The following is a 21,204-nucleotide window of genomic DNA, read 5'->3' as shown; positions in this document are numbered from 1 at the left end:
TGTAGAGCATCTTTTCATGTGCTGATAGGCCGTTTGTATATCTTCTTTGGTAAAATGTCTGTTCAAGTCCTTTGCTTTTTTTTTTTTTTTTTTTTGCTGAGGAAGATTCACCATGAACTAACATCTGTTGCCAATCTCCCTCTTTTTGCTGAGGCAGATTTGTCCTGAGCTAACATCTGCTGCCAATCCTCCTCTATTTTGTATGTGAGCTGCTGCCACAGCATGACCACTGATGAGTGGTATAGGTCTGCACCTGGTAAACCAACTGGGGCTGCCGAAGTGGAGTGTGCCAAACTTAACCACTAGGCCACTGGGGCTGTCCCACTTTTGCCATTTTTTGAATCAGGTTATTTATTTGTTGTTGAGTTTTAGGAATTTTCTATATATTCTGCATATTAATCTCTTATCAGATATGTGATTTGCAAATATTTGCTCTCATTCTGTGGTCTGCCTTTGTACTCTGTTGATAGTGTCCTTTGATATACAAAGGTTTTAAATTTTGATGAAGTCCAGTTTGTCTATTTTTTCTTTTGTAGGTTGCGCAACTGGTGTCATATCCAAGAAATCATTGCCAAATCCAATGTCATAAAGCTTTCCTCCTGCGTTTTCTTCTAAGAATTTTATAGTTTTAGATCTTACATTTAGGACTTCTAACCACTTTTAGTTAATTTTTGTATATGGTATTAGGTAAGGGTCCAACTTCATTCTTTTGCATGTGTATATCCAGTTTTCCCAGCTCCATTTGTTGGAAAGACACTGTTTAGATTACCGTAGCTTTGTAGTAAGTTTTGAAATCAGAAAGTTTGAGTCCTCCAAATTTGTCCTTTTCCAAGAGTGCTTTGCCTATTCCGAGTCCCTTGAAATTCCATACGAATTTTAGAATGGGATCTGGTCATTTCTTAACATAAACTTTCAGTGGAGGTCAGTTGCCCTTGCAGTCTAAACTCCGTGTCACGTTTGAGACAGTCCTTGAGGATACAGCACCGGCTTACCACCTCAGCTGCATCTCTACATTCTCTCTAACTCCCTTTACCCAAATCTACTCTGCAACCTATCAGAACCATTTTCAGTTCTTCCAGCAGCCACCTACCCCTGTCTCAGGCCTTTTTACGTAATCTGCTTTCTACCTGCAACACTGTTTGGCCATGTCATTTTCCTTCAGACCTCAGCTTTCAAATCCCTTCCACATCTTCTTGAGAAAATAGTTGGCGCTTTGAGTTTTCCCTGCCGACTCTCATTCCCATCGTTGAGTCCACTGCCTTATAACCGCTTCTTTGAATACTCCCTTCACCTGTGCTGAAGGGATAGTGTCTTGGTCACATTTGTATGCCTAGTGCCTGGCACAACACCATCTGAGAATGTTGGTTTACATGAATTCTTGAAGGTTCTTTTTCTGGTATTCTTCCAAGGGATAGTTTTTGGGAAAAGTCAAGAAAACAACAGGAACTGAAAGCACACGGATAACAGAAAAAAGGTGTTAAAGGGTCCCCATCTTTGCATCATTTCATTTCTCTAGTCCTCGGGGACCTTCTAGGCACACAGTTAAATGGGGGGTTAAGCCAGGGGTCCGGAGCACCCAGCTAAGTTACAAGGAGGGTGCAGAAGTGTGACAATCAGTAATCACACAGTATTGACCCTTCCAGGCAGAAGGAGACGCACCCACCGCCTGCAGCGCCCACCGCGCCCCGCGGCCCCACAGCACAGGCGCAGAGGCGCCACCGCGCGCCGGGGAAAGCACTTCCTGCGGGGCCGCAGGGCTCGTTCCCGCTTGAGGTACCAGGAGCCGCAGGGGACCGGAAATGGAAACTGCACCGGCCCGTTGCCTAGCAACGAACGCGGCCGGAAAGCTAGACGGCCGGGCGCGGAGGGAGCAGGGACTGCAGGCGGGTCCCGGGCGACGTCTTGTCCGAGGGGCTCCCGGGGCCACCGGGCAGGAGCATCCCGGGGGCGCCCCGCCGCCGCCGCGTCCTCGCAGCCATGAGCAGCCAGCAGGTGAGAGGGCGGCTCCTCGCCAGGCTCGCCCCGCCGCGAAGCTTCCCGCGCGTTTCCAAAATGATGGAAACCCGAGTCCTCCGGACTCCCCAGTTGTGAGCTCGTGGGGTACAGCTTCCTTCACCCCAGTTCCCATCTGGGATGCTGAGCGCTGTCCGTGGAAACTCTTTTGTTTCCTTCCCGGCCGTTCGTCCTTGGTGTTGCCATAACAACCAAACAGATCAGTCGAGTGGGGCGCCAGCAGTTTAAACTACAGCCCGAGTGTCCCGGCGTGCTAAGGGTGGGGGCGTTTGGGTTGGGGAGGCTCGCTGGGGAGTTGGCTCTGGTGTTGGAATCTAAGCTCATTCCTAGCTGTGTGACTTTGGGCGAATCACTTAGTCTTTTTAAGCCTTCGTTCCCTTTTTTTCAGGGGGAAAAATCAGAACAACTTCCCCTCCTTTCTAAGGTTGTTATAAAGTTCAAATAAGATAAGATACCTTACCATACCATACCATATCATTACCATACCATACCATACGTGAAAGAGTTTGGTAAGTGGCAAATGGAATTTCTTCCTAAGAAAATATCACCAAGGCATGTAATAAAGAATGCATGTTGCACTAGCTTCTTTTTAGAACTCTTTCTTGATTGAACTTAAGACCAGCTGTAAACAAAAGGAAAGAGGAACAATGGTCAAACTTTGTAATGCCCGACGAAATGGGGAGGCATTAGGCGTGGGCATTGTTCTGGCTATAGCTAGAATGCAACTCTAGCTCTCTATATGGAAAGGGCCCCGTGAGCATCTTGGCACTGAATGGGAAACATTTACTTTTCAGCCTGCACATTTTGCTTAGTTTCTTTGTTTTGATGCTACACTATAATTCTTTCCTTTTCGATATTTCATATTTTTTTGTAGTATTGCAGTTTATTGTGAAAACACTGTTAAAAGGTGATTCATTCGCCTATCCATTGGGTTGTAGATTGCTAACAGGAAATGTCAAAACCCTAATTCATTAGTTAATCAAATAAGTAATTAACCTCTAAATGATCAGGACAATTTAGTTTTAGCCTTTTATTGAAATGGGTAATAAATTGAGAACTAAGAAACACTGATTTACTTACCATATAACTAGTAATTAGTAGTAAAAGAACAAATGAACAAACAAAAAATAACAAAAAAATCGAGACGGGTAACTGAAAAACTCAGCAATTAGGTTAATAGACTGCACTAGTGATTTTTTTCTGTGACATTTGAAGTCCTTTTAAAAAAGTTTGTTATCATCACCATCCATTTACATTAAGCAACTTATTTCCTTGATGCCCCTATTAGTCTTTGGCCTAATCTTGAACCATATTGTATGTTGTTGAAATTAAAAATACATGTTTACTATATTTGCAGTGGTATTTCTGAATAGCCATTATTTTGCAAAGCCCATAATTGACCAATTTACAACTAAAAAGCATCCACTAAACATCTATTGGCAATTAAGTTCCGATTTATCTTAATAAAAGTGATGTTTGGAAATGACACTGCTCATCCCTCTCCTGCACAGAGGGCCCTGGATGCTTGAAAAGGCAGTGGGATCTTGGAAGAATGGGCCTGAGCCCGTCTAGGATGATTTCCATTTTCTACATACTATTTTTAAACAGCAGAGGTCCCTCTCTCGCTGCTTTGGTTGATCTGTAATTTTCAAACTCTTGATACTTTCATTTATGCTAATTTAGAGCATAGTTTTCCTTTTGAAAGGATGAAAGTTTTAATATTTTAACCTAAAACAAATGGAATGGATTGAACTTTTGGTAATGCCATTTTTATGTGATGTTTACTTATGTATTTATTTAGTTTGAAAAAGTGAGCAGGTGCTAAAATCATGTTTGCTGATGGAGATTTTAACGTATGCATCTTGTTAGCGGAAGGTTGAGCGTGACAGGGCATTTTTCAGGAATAGCAGTCTGAGCTCTTAAATTAGGTGTTTAAAAGAAATATAAATCTTTTACAACTGCTCATTTCATTTTTTAAAATTAGTTAAACCATAAAATAAGGCATCTTGAGTTTCAGTTGCAGTACTTTCAGGGGTTTAAAGATGCAAATATCCAAAGACCACGAAGCTCCCTACAAATCCACTACAGATTGCGGGCAGAGAAGAGGAAAAAGCTGTCAGCATATCTCTACTCTAGCACTTTTTCTAGTTGTTAAATTGAGTAGTTTTGCATTTATATGATGCTCATTCTGTTTTCCTTCATATCTTGTTGATGTCATTGCTTAAAAAGGAGGTCAGAGTGAAAACAGTTGGATAAGAGGCCAACAGCATGGTGATATCTTTAACAACCATAACTCAAGCATATGCCAACTGCGTATGTTTAAATCAACTGTATTAAATTTGAGAGGTTATTGTTGATTTAACCAGACAACTTCATAAGATTATTGTTGATTTAACCAGACACATTAATAGGTTCTGGTCATTTGATTAGAATGGTTAAATTTGGAGTATACCAGGTTTACCCTTTCAATAGACTCGTGGTTGAAAATCAGCAAAATGAAATCTAAATGCACAACTAGGCTGCTCAAGGAAGACCTAGACTCTTCAGCAATTTTAATTTTGGTTATGTAAAATTATATCAGTCAGGATCCCAACAGAAAACAGATGGCAAGCTCAAAAGGATTTGATTGAAGACAACTTATAAGAAGACCATTTGCAGAGGTGTGTGCAAGGTTACAGGAAGGAACCAACAGGGATGAGGAAGCACTTAAGGATTAACAGCAATAGGAAGCCATTACCATTCCTAGGCCTGACGGGTCAAAGAAACTGAACACCATTCTCAGAACCTGGTGAGAGCTGGGGGCTTGGAATGGTAGCTTCCTGACAGGAGCTGAGCTATGGAAGAATTCAGCCACTGTCAGAACTTTGGGAAATGGAGTACAGGAAAGAAATAGCCAAAACCCTTTCTCCTCCTGCTCTCTAGACTGCTACTAGTGCCTCTCAATGCTTAATCCCCATCAGAAGCCAAAGGACTGGGAGCCCAGATGATGCCCATACATAGAATTCAGACTTCCAGGCACAGAGCAAGAAGAAAAGCACGGAGACCTGACTGGGCCAACCAAAAATTGACCATCACAGAAATGATTATAAGTAAATACAGCTTTATAGACATTTCCATTTACAAATCAATTGGGATTAAAAGTTTGTAAGTCAATCATTTAGATCCTATGATGCACTTTCCATTCAAAATCTTTATACCTAAGACTAAGTCCAGCAAAAGATGCATAAGACCCTTATAAACGATATTATAAAATGTTTTTGAAGGATACACTCTCAGGATCTGAATAAAGAAATAGATTGTATTCATGAAAAAGAAGGGTCAGTATCATAATGATATCAATTTCCTCCAAATTATTCTAGAAATTTAATGTGTTTCTATCAAAATCCCCAAAAGTTTCATGCAGTGTGGATTATAAAATTAACATGGTAGAGGAAATGTCAAGATTGCGTATGATAACTTTTGAGAATAGTAAGATAGAGAGAATTGCCTTACAGCTCTCAAGACCTATTGTGAAGTCGTAGTAGTTTAGACAATGCAATACAATTTGTTTACAGATAGACAGATATACCAATGGAATTAAATAAAAGGACAAAAGCAGATATGCCCATACACACATGTTGTAAATATATATTATATACACACACTATATTGTGCATGTGAGATACAAGAATTGTGTGTGTATGTACTAAGATATACGGCAAAAGATGTTTACTGAAACATCTTTTGTAAAAGAGAGACATTGGAAACAAACTAAATGTTCATTCACAAGAGAATGGAATGGATAAATTGTTTTATATTCCTATAGTAGAACTCTATACAGCTGTGAAAATCAGTGAGGAAAGTATCAATGTGGGAAGTGAGAAGCTACCTGCTGGGATGCTGAAAGGTCGGAAAGGAAGTCTCCCTCTGTGATGTAAGGGGAACTTGCTGGAAAGCTACCTTTAGGGATCCTGCAGAAACCTGCTGGAGGGTGTCTGGCACTGGGTCAGCCACACAGCACAACTTGCGAAGGTGCCCAAGGGCAAGGATGCTGACTGCTGGCAGCCACGTCATGGGAGCAACAAGAAAAAGCACTGGAACCAGGAAGAAAAGTCTCTTCCTCTTACAGTGTCCCTTTTGAATCCTCCTGATATTGTGCCACCTGGAGAAATGTTTGCACAAAGCAGGACAAAAAGCATGAATCTGATGATGAGAGGCAAGAAATTGATAAGTGGCCAAAGCATAACTCATATTATCTGTTTTGTAAATCAAAGTATCATTCTCAACAGTGCTTCCTCTTACCTAGATGAAATTCTTACCATGGAATTATTCTCTATTGCAAAGAAGGTAAAGGTAGTCTTCTCTGAAAGTTACTGCTAAAAAGTACAAATGATGCTACAGTAACTTGAGGGTGCGTTAACCTGAATACATTGTCACCCTAGGAAGGGAGCATTCTGGAAAAAAAATGAAGTTTTAGTCATGGAGAAGGGAGGTGGAATTGAGTAAACTTTGGACACCGATTAGATCCAGATAAATTCCCAGAAGAAGATATCACCAATTCCCCACTGAATTGTCTTGGCACTCTTGTTAAAAATCAGCTGCCGATGAATGTATGGATTTATTTCTGAACTCCCAGTTCTATTCCTTCGGTCTTTATGTTTATCCTTACGCAGTCTTCATTACTGTAGCTGTGTAGTAAGCTGTGAAATCTGAAAGTGTGAGTCTGCCAACGTTTTTCTCCTTTTCCAAAATTGTTTGGCTGTTCTGGGTCTCTTACACTTCCATGTGAATTTTATGATTAACTTGTTACTTTCTACAAAAAAAAGTGGTTGGGATTTTGACAGGGAGTGTGTTGAATCTGTAGATTATTTTGAGGAGTCTTCCAATCCATAAGCATGAGGTATCTTTCCATTTATTAAGGTCTTCTTTAATTTCTTTCAGTAATGTTTTATAGCTTTCATTGTACAAGTCTTACACTTATTTTATTCAATTTATTTCTAAGTATTTTATCCTTTTTCATGCTATTGTAAATGGATTCATTTCTTAATTTCAATTTTGGATTGTTCATTGCTAGTGTCTAGAAATACAGTTGATGTTTCTGTATTAGTCCTGTATCCTGCAACCTTGCTGAACTTGTTCATTAGCTCTAATAATTTTTGTGGATTTCTTATGATTTTCTGCACACAATATTATATCATCTGTAGAGTATGTTTTGGAATATTTTGGATGATATATGCTTTCGAAAGCATTTATCTACTCTGTAGATATTTGGTTGACTCTGTAAAATTTGGTTGACTGAATAAGTTTTAACATTAACAGAATAAACAGTTTTGGGTTTTTTTTGTATTTTTCATGCAGGATAAATCAGCCAGCAAAGGAAAACCCAAGATACCAGTAAGGTTTTTACCACAGTTATCTACGGTAATTTACCAATATATTATCATAGTATACTGCTTTTATAATAATGTTATTTACTAGTTTTCGAACTTATAACTTACTGAATTTCTGATTTTAAATTCTGTGCTCCATTTAATTCTTTTTTGATGGGGAACATCTATAAGGTACATGTCTTAGGAAAATAACTATCTTAAAGTAACTGTAAGCTGTAATTACCTAGTATGTACAGAATATTTGAGTATTCTGAAAAAAGAATTGTGAAGATGTGCTAACAGAAGCAGTGTTGAAGTCAGGAAATGAGGACTTGGGTTACAGCTTTGTCACTAATGGCTCTGTGACTTGTGGGGAGTCACTTACTTCTCTGAGCTCCAGTTTCTGAGTGTGATAATGAGCTGATTTGATGAACTTGGGGAGATGCGTCTTCCAGTGCTAAAATGCTGTGCTACAGAAGATTTCTTAGATCTTGGCATCCTTTTACATTGTTTTGACTTTAGATTATCATTGTCCTATGGAAGAAGTAGTTAATAGACATTTTCAGTTAATAAAGTGCTGATAAGTTAGATTTTACTGCAATAAAATTTACTGTCTAATAATTATGTTGAGTTAGTGCCTTTAAGCTACTCTCTTGTGATTCCTGGAAGTTAAGTTTAAGTGGAGGTTCAATGCAAACGTTATTTGCTTTGCAACATGTTTTAAAAGCTCAGAATGACTATAAAATGGAATCTGCGTTGCTTTATACAGAGAAGAGTCCTAATAATTTGAAATGAAAGATTCTCTCAGGTTAAAAAAACTCAAATGAAAATTTTTAGGTGAATGTTCTTGAACATTTCAAAGTACATGTTTTAATTGTGAACCTATTTTTTTTTTTTTAAAGATTGGCACCTGAGCTATGGTCTATTGCCAGTCTTCTTTTTTCTTTTCTTCTTCTTCTCCCCAAAGCCCTCCAGTTGTATATTCTAGTTGTGAGTGCCTCTAGTTGTGGCATGTGGGACGCTGCCTTAGTGTGGCCTGATGAGCAGTGCCATGTCCACGCCCAGGATACGAACCAGCGAAACCCTGGGCCGCCGAAGCGGAGTGCGCGAACTTAACCACTCAGCCACGGGGCTGGCCCCCAATTGTGAACCTATTTGTATCGATAATGCCAAGTTTGTCACACCATATTCTATAAAATAAAATCATAGCTTTTGTATTTAGTTCTCAAATATTTAAGTTTCTAGATTAAAAGACAAAGACCTGAAGTGGAATAGACATTTTTTCTCTTTAAAAGTTTCACAAATTTTAAAACTGAAAAAAAAATTACTTAGTTTTTTTTATGTTACTAGTATGTAGGTTTAGAAATAGCAACTAAATTGAAATTTATTTACTGAATAAATATTCAGAGGCTGAGTTGAATAATCCTTTCTAACCAGTGAGCCATGTAATTGCCTAAAATGCTTACGTTGGCTGATTTAAACCTTATCCTGTGTCATATTTACTGTATCTTTCAATTTTTCTTCCATATTGTTTGAATTTTGTCTTTTAAGATAAATAATATTTTAAGAGAGATTTAAAAAGTAATCCATTGATTAAAAAATTATTTTCATTTGAATGTTAAGGTTTGCCCTCAGATGAAATTTTCCTGCAGTAGTTAAGACCTAGAGAGATTTCATTACAGAACTTCCTGCTTCCAGAGGTGATCCTTGTTGCTGAATCAAGGGTGACCCAGCATTGGTGGCTCCCAGCCTCTGTGATCTGGACACCTGATTCTCACCCTTTTTGCACACCTTACTCAAAGCACTCTCAGGAATCTTAAATCCTTTATGGAGCAAGAAGAGAGAGGAACAATGGAAGGGCAGACAGAAGGAGGGAAGAGCACTGATTTTTAAGTTGCCTTAGCTTGTTTTCCTGTGACAGAGAGCCTGAAGAAAGGACTTGTGCACAGTTTCTTTGGGAGGTGATCCCCGGAAGTGGGAGTGAGGGGTTCGGGAGAGTAAAACTAGGAAGAAGTAGAAACCATTACGAGGATGTGTTGTTGGTTGTCACACTTAGGCAACTGGAGTGACTCTGCCATGACCTTCTGAGTTGCTTCTAGAATGCTTCCTGGAATTATCCACCTGAGGATGGTCAGGGTGGTAGCATTTATCTGTGAGCTCTCATCCCACACTGGTAGAGTTTGCTCCTGAGAATCCTAACTCACCCACTTATGGCTGCTCATGTGTGTGTGCAGAGTGGGCTACTCTGAGAACTCCATGCTATGGCCTTGGAGAAGCCCCACAGCAGAAAGAAAAAGACCTTTTCTTGAGGTGAAACACTGTCATTCCTACATGAATTGAAGCCAGCACAGAACTGTTCACTGTAGCCATGTCTGGAATCAGAGATGAGGCCAGGAGGATGAGAAAAGATATGAGGCACGAGAGTCATCTGGTAGAAAAGTCAAGGGAATTCCCTTGGGGCCAGTGTCACAAGAGTGCCAAAGCAGAGGGAAGGAATGGCATATGCCTAAGTCATCATCTGAAAGGAAATTGCAGACTAAAATGGAATTGCTTGTCAGCATAAATAGTACGTAGATATTACTTTAAAATCCACCGCTTTGGTTTTATTGAAGAACAGCATTACTTAGCTAGATGGGATTCTGGCTTCTGTGTGGCAGCTCTTCTTGGTTAGCCAGAGAACTATTCTTTATAAAATATTCTATGAGAGAGAGATTCTGCACTGCAGTGTAAGAAGGAAACATTAAGGCCCGCAACACTCTTTTCCGAGTAGGATGCTGATGAGACTGGCAGGATAGCTCTGCTGGCAGGACAGGCAGTGTAGAGGTCCTAAGAAGTCAGGTGTGTGGGGATTTTTGTAGGAGGCCGAGGTTAAGCAAGGCGTTTTGTACATTTGTAGTGGCTCCAATACAATAGACCTCATTTGAATTCCCTCTGTATCCTGGTATGAAAATTGCAGGACACTTGGAACGTATATTCCAGAACTTTTCTTCTCTGTCATCTACAATTGCATTCTGATTAGGCCTTTACCACATCCTCATTCTTCTCAAAGGAAGCCTTCAACTTTGGGAACACCTACTGCATCTTTTAGCTTGAAAATGTGCTCGTGTTTCCCTTCACGTCCTGTGGTCCACTGGGAATTGTAGAAATTGTAGAAGACAGAGCCATTTGTGGTACAGCACTGGATATTTAGGAAATATTCACGTAACCTGATGTTTGTACTTTGGGAAGTACTGTTTGAAGCTCATGGCCATTCTTTTTTACTTTTCTTTCTTTTTAGTTGCACTTTTTTTTTAGGGCTTGCTTAGCCAATTTGTAACTTTTTCTAAGATAAAGTTAAAATTATTTTGAAGTTAGTTTATCAAGCTCTATAAGACTGATTTAGTAGACTAGTAGAGATGGAGCAGGGTGAGGGGATAGGAGAGCAGGGGAGGTCCGCATGTGGATTCTATTCCGGACAGAATTTAAGCAGTAAGAGAATTACCAGGAGAGCGCTGTGCGTGTTCAAAGAAGGTCACCTGCAATTGGAGTTAAGAAAGAGAATCTAAACGTTTTTGATCTTGGTCTTGAAGAAAGTGTCAGATTTTAACAGAGAGACACTCAGGTGCATATTGGCCCCTCTGTTAGCTGACGTAACAGACTCCCAAATCTCAGAGACTTGATGCAATAAAGATTACCCCTTGCTCAGAAGTCTGATGTGGATCGGGTAGCCCTCCTCCCGCCTAAGCTATGCCCGTGAGAACATGTGGGCTCCTTGCTGACAGTGGCCAGGGCGGGAGAGCCAGGAAGGAGGGACAGCGCTTGTCACCTGTCCTGCTGATGCTCACATTTCGCTGGTCTGCTCCAGTCCTGTGGCTACAATGTAACTGTCAGAGAGGCTGGGAAACGGAATTGTTTGGAGTGTATGGAGGAGGCTTTGAAAACCAAGAAGAAGCCTTGTGCCTACTTTATTAGGGGGCTTTTTCATGTTTCTGACCTGGGGGCAAATGATCAGAGCTATGCCGTAGGAAGGTTGAGGTGACCTTCAGTTGCTAGCATTTTCTGTAAATTAGGGCTCATATTTCCTGTTGCCTGGATTATTTAAAAAAGCTGCTAAACTATCCTCACGGCTGACTCTAGTCGCTTTTTTCTCATATGTCTTGTTTACTGCTGCCAGGACCATTTATGAAATAACCTTTTGTATGTCCTTGTGTAATAAATAAGATAAAAGTATAATTTATCACCCAAACTGAAAGCCATTGAGAGTGAAAGTGCTACTAGTTATGCTTGGGCAAGACGTGTGAACTGGGACGTGGGATCACCCCAAGAGGAGATCACGATGGCTCTCTGCTGCCAGCCAGGCCAATCATGCCACAAATCTACGTCCTGCATAATATAGCAGCACCCATCTATCCATCCCCGCCACACCCTTGATTTAGGTTCCTACTCAAACGTAACCTCTGCAAGAGGCCTCACTGCCCCACCTAACCGAGCATTGCTCCACCTTTCCCTCTCTCCCTTCACCCTGCTTTATTTGTCTGCATTGCTCTTCTTACTTCCTGACATTACGTGATGCTTTATTTGTCTGCATTGCTCTTCTTACTCTCTGACATTACATGATGTATTTATTCTGAAATAGCTGTCTGTACCCCCACTAGAATGTAAGCTCCATGAGAGAAGGGGCTTCGTTCTTCCAAAGCTGTAGCTCTAGTGCCTTAAAGAGAGCCTAACACATGGTAAGAGTTCAGAAATCATCATTGAATAAGACAGTGGTTGGACCTGCTACTTCGGTTGGGCCAAGTCCCTTCACCATCGACCCCAGCATCCCCTTGAGTCATCGTTCACGATGCTCCTTCTGTCTTCAGTAAGCTCATTGCTATTCTCTATGGAGATCCAACTGTGCCTCAAGGCTTAGCTTCCATTATTTCTTTTTCTAGAAATTTCTTTGAACACTGTACTCCATACCATTTCCTGTCCTGCATGGAAGCATATAGTTTTTAATATTAACTGGACTGTGTGCCTTGTGGGGGCAAATACTACATCATATATAAAGTCCTCAACTATACCATAGGCACAATACTAATTGCCTCATAGAGTTTTAAAGAGAATTAAATGATATAATTCATGTAAACTTCTTAAAACAATATGCAGCATGCAATGTCATCCATATAAAATATACTCTGATCAATATAAAGAATTACTGATGAGATAATTTACATTCTTTGTGTTTTATTAAGTCTTCAAAATCTAGTATATATTTTATACCTAAACATATGTCGCTTCAGATGGGCCACATTTTTTTTTTTTTTTTAAAGATTTTTTTTTTATTTTTTCCTTTTTCTCCCCAAAGCCCCCTGGTACATTTGTGTATTCTTCGTTGTGGGTTCTTCTAGTTGTGGCATGTGGGACGCTGCCTCAGCGTGGTCTGATGAGCAGTGCCATGTCCGTGCCCAGGACTCGAACCAACGAAACACTGGGCCGCCTGCAGCGGAGCGCGCGAACTTAACCACTCGGCCACGGGGCCAGCCCCCAGATGGGCCACATTTTAAGCAGCCAATAGCTACAGGTGGCTAATGAATTTTCTTTTGGACAACACAGCTTTAAAGCATACAAGAATAGCAGACATGAGGAGTAGCCACTCCCTGTAGGTCTCAGGGAGAGTGCTCAAGGAAGAAACTTGGAAGATCCATCTCTTTCTTTCCCAAAGCTTAGATTAAGATCTCTTGGAGGGGGCGTGGCTGTGGCCCACTTGGGTGGCAAAGACATTTGCTGGGATGTTGCAGGCCTGGGCTGGAAGGGGAGAAAACCACTGCTGGGATGCTGAAAAGTTTGAAAGGAAGTCTTCCTCTGTGATGTAAGGGAACTTGCTGGAAAGCTGCCTATAGGGATGCCAGTGAAACCCGCTGGAGGGTGTCTGCCATTGGGTGAGCCACACAGCACAGGCTGGAAGGTGCCTGTGGGCAACTATGCTGCCTGCTGGTAGCCATGCCCTGGGAGCAATGAGAAAAACCACTGGAACCAGGGAGAAAAGTCCCTACTCTTACAGTTTTCTTTTAGCACTCTTTATAATATTAATGCTGGTTGGCAAAGGGAAAATGTTATAGGATCCTTCTCAAGAATCACAAAGGACAGCAAAAAAGGTAGATTTGGAGCTGAGAGGCAATAAATTGACAATTGGCAAAAAGCAAAACTCATATTGTTTGCTTTATAGATCAAAGTATCCTTCTCAACAGTGCTTCCTCTTACCTAGATAAAATTCCTACCATGAATACCCTCTACTCAAAAGAGATAGCTGCACTTTTCTCTGAAAGTTGCTGCTGAAAAGTACAATTGTTACTTACGGCAGCTTGAGGGTGTGTTGTCTTGAATACGTTGTCAGCTTAGGAGGGAGAGCATTCTGCTTGTCAATAGACAAAAGTGATATTTTAGTGATGGAGAGGGGTGGTGGAGCTGAGTAAGCCCTGGGCACTAGCTAGGTTCTGATAAAGTCCCAGAAGATGATGTAATGGATAAAAAGCTTTGCACGTTTTTTAAAGCTTTTTTGTGAGTATTGGTACCATTTTCCTTTCCTTCCTTGCTATAAAGGAAGCAATTCTAAGACAAATATTGAGAATTTAAAAAGTCGTAGAGTATGTCTTTGAATATTTTGGATAATATGTGCTTTACTTTAGAGCAGACTTCTGTAAAATTTGGTTGAGTAAATCAATTTTAGCACTGACAGAGTAAACAGGTATTTTTTCTTTATATTTTTCATGCAGGATAAATCAGCCAGCAAAGAAAAATCCAAGACACCAGTAAGAGTTTTACCACAGTTGGCTGCGGTAATTCACTTATTCGTTGAATTTTTGCCCTTTTAAATGGTTTATTAGTTTTCAAACTTGTAAATAGTAACTGAATTTCTGACTTGGAATTTTGTACTCCACTTGATTATTTTCTGATGGAGAAATTCTACAAGGTGCACATGTTAGGAAAAATGACTATCTTAATAAAGTAACTGTAAGCTGTAATTTCCTACTATGTACAGAATATTTGAATATTCTGGCTGAAGGAATTTCCCTGATGGACCAGCAGAAAGTATGTCAGTGTTGGAGTTAGGAAATGAGGTGTCAGGTTATAGCTTTGTCAGTCGTGGCTCTGTCATCTGAGGGGGCCACTTACCTCTCTGAGCCTCAGTTTCTGAGTTTGAATATGAGCAGAGTCGATGCCGTGACCTTTGAGATATATCTTTCAGCAGTGAAATGCTATGCCACAGAAGACTCTTCAGCTCTTGCCATCCTTTTTTAATTGTTATGACTATAAATTGTCATTGTCCTTTAGAAGAGGCAGTTGGTAGACATTTTCAGTTGATAGGTGCTAGGTAAGATGAACTTTACCATAATAAATTTTACCATCTAGTAATTATGTTGAGTTTAGTGCCATTGAGTTATGTTCTTGTGACTCCTGGAAATTGAGCTTAAATGAAGGTTCAATGAAAACATTATTTTTTTAAATTGTGATAAATTATGCATAACAAAACTTACGATTTTAGCCATTTTTAATTGAACTGTAATTCATTGGCATTAAGTACATTCATATGTGCAATCATCACCACCCTCCATCTCCAGAACTCTTTCATCTTTCCAAACTGAGACTTCTTACTCACTAAACGCTAACACCCCATTCTCCCTTCCCCTAGCCCCTAGAAACCACCATTCTACTGTCTGTCTCTGTTTATTTGGACTCCTCTAGGTCCCTCGTATAAGTGGAATCCTACGATATTTGTCCTTTTGGGTCTGGCTTATTTCACTTAGCATAATATTTTCAAGGTTCATACAAAGCATTATTTTTTGAAAGATATTTTAAAAGGTGAGAGCAGACTATGAAGTTGACTTCATGTTGCTTTATATAGAGAAGATTCTTGATCATTTAAAATGGAGGACATTTTTTACTTAGAAAACTTGAGTTAATATTCTTAGGTGAATTATCTTGAACATTTCAAAATACATATTTTCATTGAAAATGTGTTCTTACTAATAATGCCAGATCATCAAGCCAAGTTCTGTAAAATTGAGCCATAGCATATTTTCCCTAGTTCTGCAAAATCTATCTTAAATTTTCTAGTTTAAAAGACAAGACCTAAAATGGAATAGACATTTTATTTTCTCTGTAAAAATTTAGCACATTTTAAAACTAAAAGAAAATAAAAATTGCCCTTAGTTTGTTGTGTCTTGTTAGTATATAGGTTTGGAAATGTAAAAATTTAAATTTCCATATTTAATATTCAGTGGCCAAGTTGAATTGCGTAATAATCTTTTCCTGTTGGTGGCATATAATAGTCTGAAATGCTTTTGTTGGCTGATGTAAATATGGTTTTACGTTCGTATTTGGCTGTCTTACATTTTTTCAGCATTCTTTGAGTTTTATGTGTTTTAAGGGAAATAATATTTTTAAGAGATGTTTTTAAAAATCCGTTGATTAGAAAAAAAGTGTTTTCCTTTGAATATTAAGGTTTGCACACAGATGAAATTTTCTAGCAGTAATTAAGACCTAGAGCGATTTCATTACAGGGCTTCATGCTTCCAGAGGTGATCTTTGTTGTTAAAATCAAGGGTAACGCAGCACTGGTGGCTCCCAACCTCTGTGGGCTGGTGACCTGATTCTGTACACTCACTCATAGCACTCCCATGAATCTGAAATCCTTTATGGAGCAAGATGAGACTGGAACAATGGAAGGGCAGACGGATGGATGGAAAAGCATTGACTTATAAGTTGTTGTAGCCTGTTTTCCTGCAAAAAAAGAGCATGAAACAAGGACCTGCATGCAGGTAGTTTATTTGGAACCGGGAATAAGGGATTGAGGAGAATAAAACTGGAAAGAAGGAGAAGCCAGTACAAGCATGGGCTATCAAGTTGGTCTGCAGCTGAAAGGAGACACAGACTCAATTGTCAACATTAAAAAATATGTACATTTTACTTTAAAATCCACTCATTTGGGTTTATTTAAGAGTCATATGTTCCAGTAACAATGGGTCTGTGTTCTGGTATTGCAATAATTGGCTTGAGTTAATTAGTTGTTGCCTTTTTAAAGATGTAGGTGTTCTTCCATCTGCCACAGTCCCACTCTCCATTGTGTCCCAGCGCTGAAGCTGAGTGCTAATTAGCTGTCATCATTAGCCTTCCTCTCTCCTTTATGATACCTCCTCAAATTGTATAAGAATTTATGACCCCTGCCTTAAATGATGGAATAAATTTGTGAGTTTCCAGAATACTCCAGAGCCACTTAAAGCCATGAGAACAGGAAGACCTTTTGGAGCTGGAATGCAGTGGAACTCATTAGCGGTGGAGACCAACAGAGAGTGCCTCATTAAAATGGAAGGCTTAAAAAACATGTTAATATCTGGGGGGAAGTAGACTCTCTGGAATGAACACCCCAGTGTTGGGTAACTGGTGTCCACATCAAACTAGCATTGGGGCCTTTGGTAATGGCTCCCAAATGTTACCACCACAGCCGTTCGTGGGCTTGAGTAAGATTTGCTGTTGAGTGTTTGTGTCTTCTTTCCAGATGTCCTGATTTGGTTGAGAAAATGTCATGTTTATAAATACTCATGCATTTCATGAAAAAAGTTTTTTCTTATCTTGTTTTATTAATGCTACTTAAATTTCATATTTCAGGTGAGTACAAAGCCCCAGTGGCAGCAGGCAGCTCCGTCATTCCATTTGAGTATAAAGCAGGACAGTGATATTCCAGAACAGTTTAGTATTAAAAATGAACAGTCATATGGTAAGAGCTTTAATATTCTAACTTAGAGTTAAGGAAATTTGCTAGAGAAAAAAATCCTACAACATTTAGTTAATAGAGTAGTGAAATTGTAAAACTGAAGTGACGTTTATATCAAATAGAAAAATTTATTCCAAATGTTTTCCGTTAGAAAATAATTGATTCCAGTCTTAGTTATTTCAGGCTGTTGTAAATGCTATAAAAGCTGATAGTTTAGGAATTGGAATGCTTATAATAAAAATTTGATTTATTGTAGTCAGAATTTGCCTCTGCAAAGACTAAGAATTTTTTTCTAAAAGAGATTTTGGTAAATTGTAAACCTTACTTCCAAAAATAAGTCATTTTAATAATTTTTATTATTTTGACTCATCAGATTGATTACATTGAATGTTAACATTTTTTCATCATGGTTCTTTAAACTTCCTGAAATAGTTTTGTATTCTATTTTTATTATAATTTTAATCTTGTTCCTTTTAAGATTCTATGCAAATATAATTGAAAGTTTGCATTTATTAGCATATTAATCAAAATAGAAAATAAATTAATTGAATATTCTTAAAATAGTCACAGGTTTCTATTATGGTGACATTAAACAAGACTAGTTTAACTTCCCCGTAGTTAAAGAAAATAAATTATAGTTACTTGTGAACTTAAAGCATGTAGTTTTTTGTTGAAAGGTGCTTTGTCATTTTATTCTAACTATTGAAATGTCTTAGCTTACTTTTTAGATGACTAACTTGTGATTTTTAAAATTCAAGCTGAATACATGGAACACGTTGGAAAAAGGGGCAAATTACTAGACCAAGTTGATGACAGTTGTGCTGGACCATCTACTTCCAAATCAAAGAGCAAATCTCCACATAAAGAACGAGAAAACTTTAGAAGCACTCTTGTTAATGTCATTATGTAAGTTCTATAAGCTAACTAGTAACTGTTACCCTAGTTTGAGCCCCTGGGAAATTTTCATCCAAAATATAAGAATTCTATGCCTCTCTAAGGATGCCTCAAAGCCTTGTTGGAATGAGGTCAGGGGATAAATGTAGAATGAAAGAATGAGCTTAACCCTATTAAGGGCATCCCACTTTTAAATATCATGAACTGAAAAAGCACCCATGTTATGCTAGATGTTGGCTGAGAGAGCAGAACGACTGGGATTCTGGTTGCAGACCTAGTGGTTGGTGGATGGGGTAGTTTTTTTCCCCATCTCTTCTGCTAAGGTGGTGTGGTGACTTCTGTGGCATTGTGAGTCTCCTATAGAAAAGGAAGGAACTGGGGCGAAATGATCAGGGTATGAGCAGAGCCCGGGCTCGGCCTGGTCTGAATTTTAGATCTGTTTATGGAGGGCAAGGCAGATGCAAGTCACTAGATCCTCTTTGCTTGTTTCCTCATAGCTCTGTGCTGGTTGCTCAGTACCCTCTTTCTTTGACTGTGACTCTCAAGGCACACACACTGCCATCTGTGAACAAATGGAGTTTCATGACACATTGCAGTAGGTGACCCACCCACAGAAACCCCGTTTTACTCTGCCCGCATGGGGCTTTACTGGCAGGATGGCCATCTGGAAGGGAGGACAGTGGGTGCTATGTGCTTACCAGGGGCAGGGGTTTTGTGGGGTCCTGTGCAGCTGGACTGTGGGTGTGTGCCTCCACTCAAGGGGGTTGGAGTTTGCTTTTGCCAGGCGCCACTGCAATATTGCCAGCTTGGCCCTCATATCTCTTTCTTGGATTAAGCACTCTTAGATCCCTCAAACAGGGTAAAATCAACACCCAAAACCATGGACCTGTAGGCTTCTGGTTACAATTTCTTAGAAGCCACTTTTTCTCTACCCTGTGTCCTGGCCAGGACACATGATCTTTCTTGACACAGTTCCCTTTGCTTGTCATTTCTGGTCCTCCTGTAGTTGAGGATAGAGTGCATCTTGGGTTTCAGCTTAGTACAGGGGTCTCAATTTGAATTCCCATTTCCCTCAGGCCTAAGAATTGTCTCCTGACCCACATGGGCGTTGAAGTCTGAGGCCCAGCCCCCACAACGGCCGCCATGGCCTCAGGTTTTTAAGGAGTGCTCTGCCTTGCCATTCCATTGTTTTCTTCCTCCTGAATATTTCCTTTCTTTCTGTGAGCCCAGCTATGCATTCAAAAGGATCTTTGTGACATATCCAGTATTTATAGAATGGTATTGGGAGGTTTTTCAAGTATCTTTGCTGCTGGGTTGTAAGAAACAGAAGTCTCTTTTTTAACGATATTTTGTCTTTTTTAGTTTTGCCTTTTATAAACAGGGCATGGATGGACTTATTGGAGTTTCTGTACTTCAATAGCATGTTTAATCCCATTATAGTTTCTTATGTATGTGGCTTAACTTCTACCAATTTATTTTTAATTTCTTATTGACGATATGTTGCCTTTGCTTATTTTTTTTTGCTTTCTACTGAATTGAAGTTTCCCTCTTCTCCCTTTTTTCCTATTGGCTTAAAAGTTATCAAATATATTTCTGTTCTTTTAGTGGTTACCCTAACATTTCAAACCACATATTGTAATTTATATTTTTTAAAGTTTAAAATTCATTTTATCTGTCTTCCCCATGAATATCACAGAAGGACCTTGGAATGCTTTAATTTAGCTCTGAACTTTCCCCTGCATTTTCCATGTGATTATTGTTTATCTTTTAATTTTAATTAATTAATTAGTTAATTAATGTTTTCTGCTTTTTCTTCCCAAGTTCCCCCAGTACATAGTTGTGTATTTTAGTTGTGGGTACTTCTAGTTGTGGCATGTGGGACGCCGCCTCAGCATGGCCTGAGGAGTGGTCCCATGTCCGCGCCCAGGATCCGAACCAGCGAAACCCTGGGCCACCGAAGCTGAGCATGGGAACTCAACCAGTTGGCCATGGGGCCGGCCCCTGTTGTTTATTTCATTTCTACCAATATTTCTATAGTATTTTAGTTCTACCAAGTCCTTAAATTCTCTATACTCTTTTTTTTTTTTAAATTTAACACTTACTTAGATTTACTAAAGTCTTTCTAATTTCTTAGAAAATTGCCTTAGCATTCCAATCTTCACATCTGGGTTCATTTTATTTTTTGCTGAAGTTTATCCTTTAGTAGTTGTTTCAGTGAGGATCTGTTCAGAGTAAACTTGACACTTTCATTTCTGTAAAGGTCTCAATTTTGTCCTTATTCTTTAATTAATGATTAAGCTGGCTACAGGGTTAAAGGATAATAGTAATTTTTACCCTACACATCTGGAAAACATTAGATTGAAAAACATTAAGCATTATTTTTGGCATGTCTTATTTTTCCCAGCTTTATTAAGGTATAATTGACAAATACAATTACAATGTAGTTAAAGTGCACAGTGTGATGATTTGATGTATGTACCCATTGTGAAAGGACCCCACATTCAAGTTAATTAACATGTCTATCACCTCACAGATTTACCTTTCTGTTTTTTGGTGAGAACTCTTAAGTTTTACTCTCAGCAAATTTTGATTATACAATACAATATTATCAGCTATAGCCACCATGGCGTGTATTATTGTAGATGAGAAGCCTATGTTGCTTTATTTGTCATTACTTTGCAATGTGTTTGTGCTGTCAACTTGTCTTTTCCTTTTTTTTTGAACATTTCATTTTTAAAGGCTTCTAGATAGGCTTTAAAAGAAACCAGCCTTATTGAGATATAATTTATATACCATTAAATTCATCCATGTTAAAGGTACAGTTGAATGAATTTTAGCAGATTTCTGCAGTTGCACAACCTTCTCCAAGATCCAGTTGTAGAATACTTCCATCATCCTCAGAAGTTCCCATATGCCCATTTCAGTTAATCCTTTCTACCACTGGTTGCCCAGGCAGTCATTGATCTGCTTTCTGTCTCTATAGCTTTATCTTTTCTAAAATTTCATATAAATGGAATCATATAACATGTATCTTTTTGGAATCCATTTGTCTAGTTTAGTGTTTCTGGTTTTTGGCTGTTTGACTGATGCTGTTATAAACATTTGCATGCAAATCTTTTTGTGGACATATGTTTTCATTTCTCCTGGTAGATGCCTAGGTGTAGAGATGCTGAGTTGTATAGTAGGTGTATGTTTAAGTTTTTAAGACATTGCTAA

The 21,204-nt window shown here is 39.2% G+C and overlaps 1 protein-coding gene across 2 annotated transcripts in view; it reads left to right on the top strand.

The window, feature by feature from the left end:
- Positions 1-1,724: 1,724 nt before the first annotated feature.
- DNAH7 (dynein axonemal heavy chain 7) overlaps positions 1,725-21,204 on the top strand; it is a 236,331-nt gene continuing 216,851 nt past the window's right edge. Inside the window, exons 1-5 of one of the 2 annotated variants that reach the window (XM_014835173.3) lie at positions 1,725-1,992; positions 7,351-7,413; positions 14,096-14,158; positions 16,989-17,097; positions 17,853-18,000. In XM_014835173.3, coding sequence (XP_014690659.3) covers positions 1,978-1,992; positions 7,351-7,413; positions 14,096-14,158; positions 16,989-17,097; positions 17,853-18,000 — 398 coding nt within the window. In that variant the 5' untranslated portion in view covers positions 1,725-1,977. The remainder of the gene's footprint in view (positions 1,993-7,350; positions 7,414-14,095; positions 14,159-16,988; positions 17,098-17,852; positions 18,001-21,204) is intronic. The other variant, XM_070508274.1, reaches the window with a different exon arrangement.

Source organism: Equus asinus, chromosome 4 (genome assembly GCF_041296235.1).
Source record: "Equus asinus isolate D_3611 breed Donkey chromosome 4, EquAss-T2T_v2, whole genome shotgun sequence".
NCBI lineage: Eukaryota > Metazoa > Chordata > Mammalia > Perissodactyla > Equidae > Equus > Equus asinus.
Note: the sequence above shows the minus strand (reverse complement) of the source record. Positions and strands in the feature narration are given on the sequence as shown.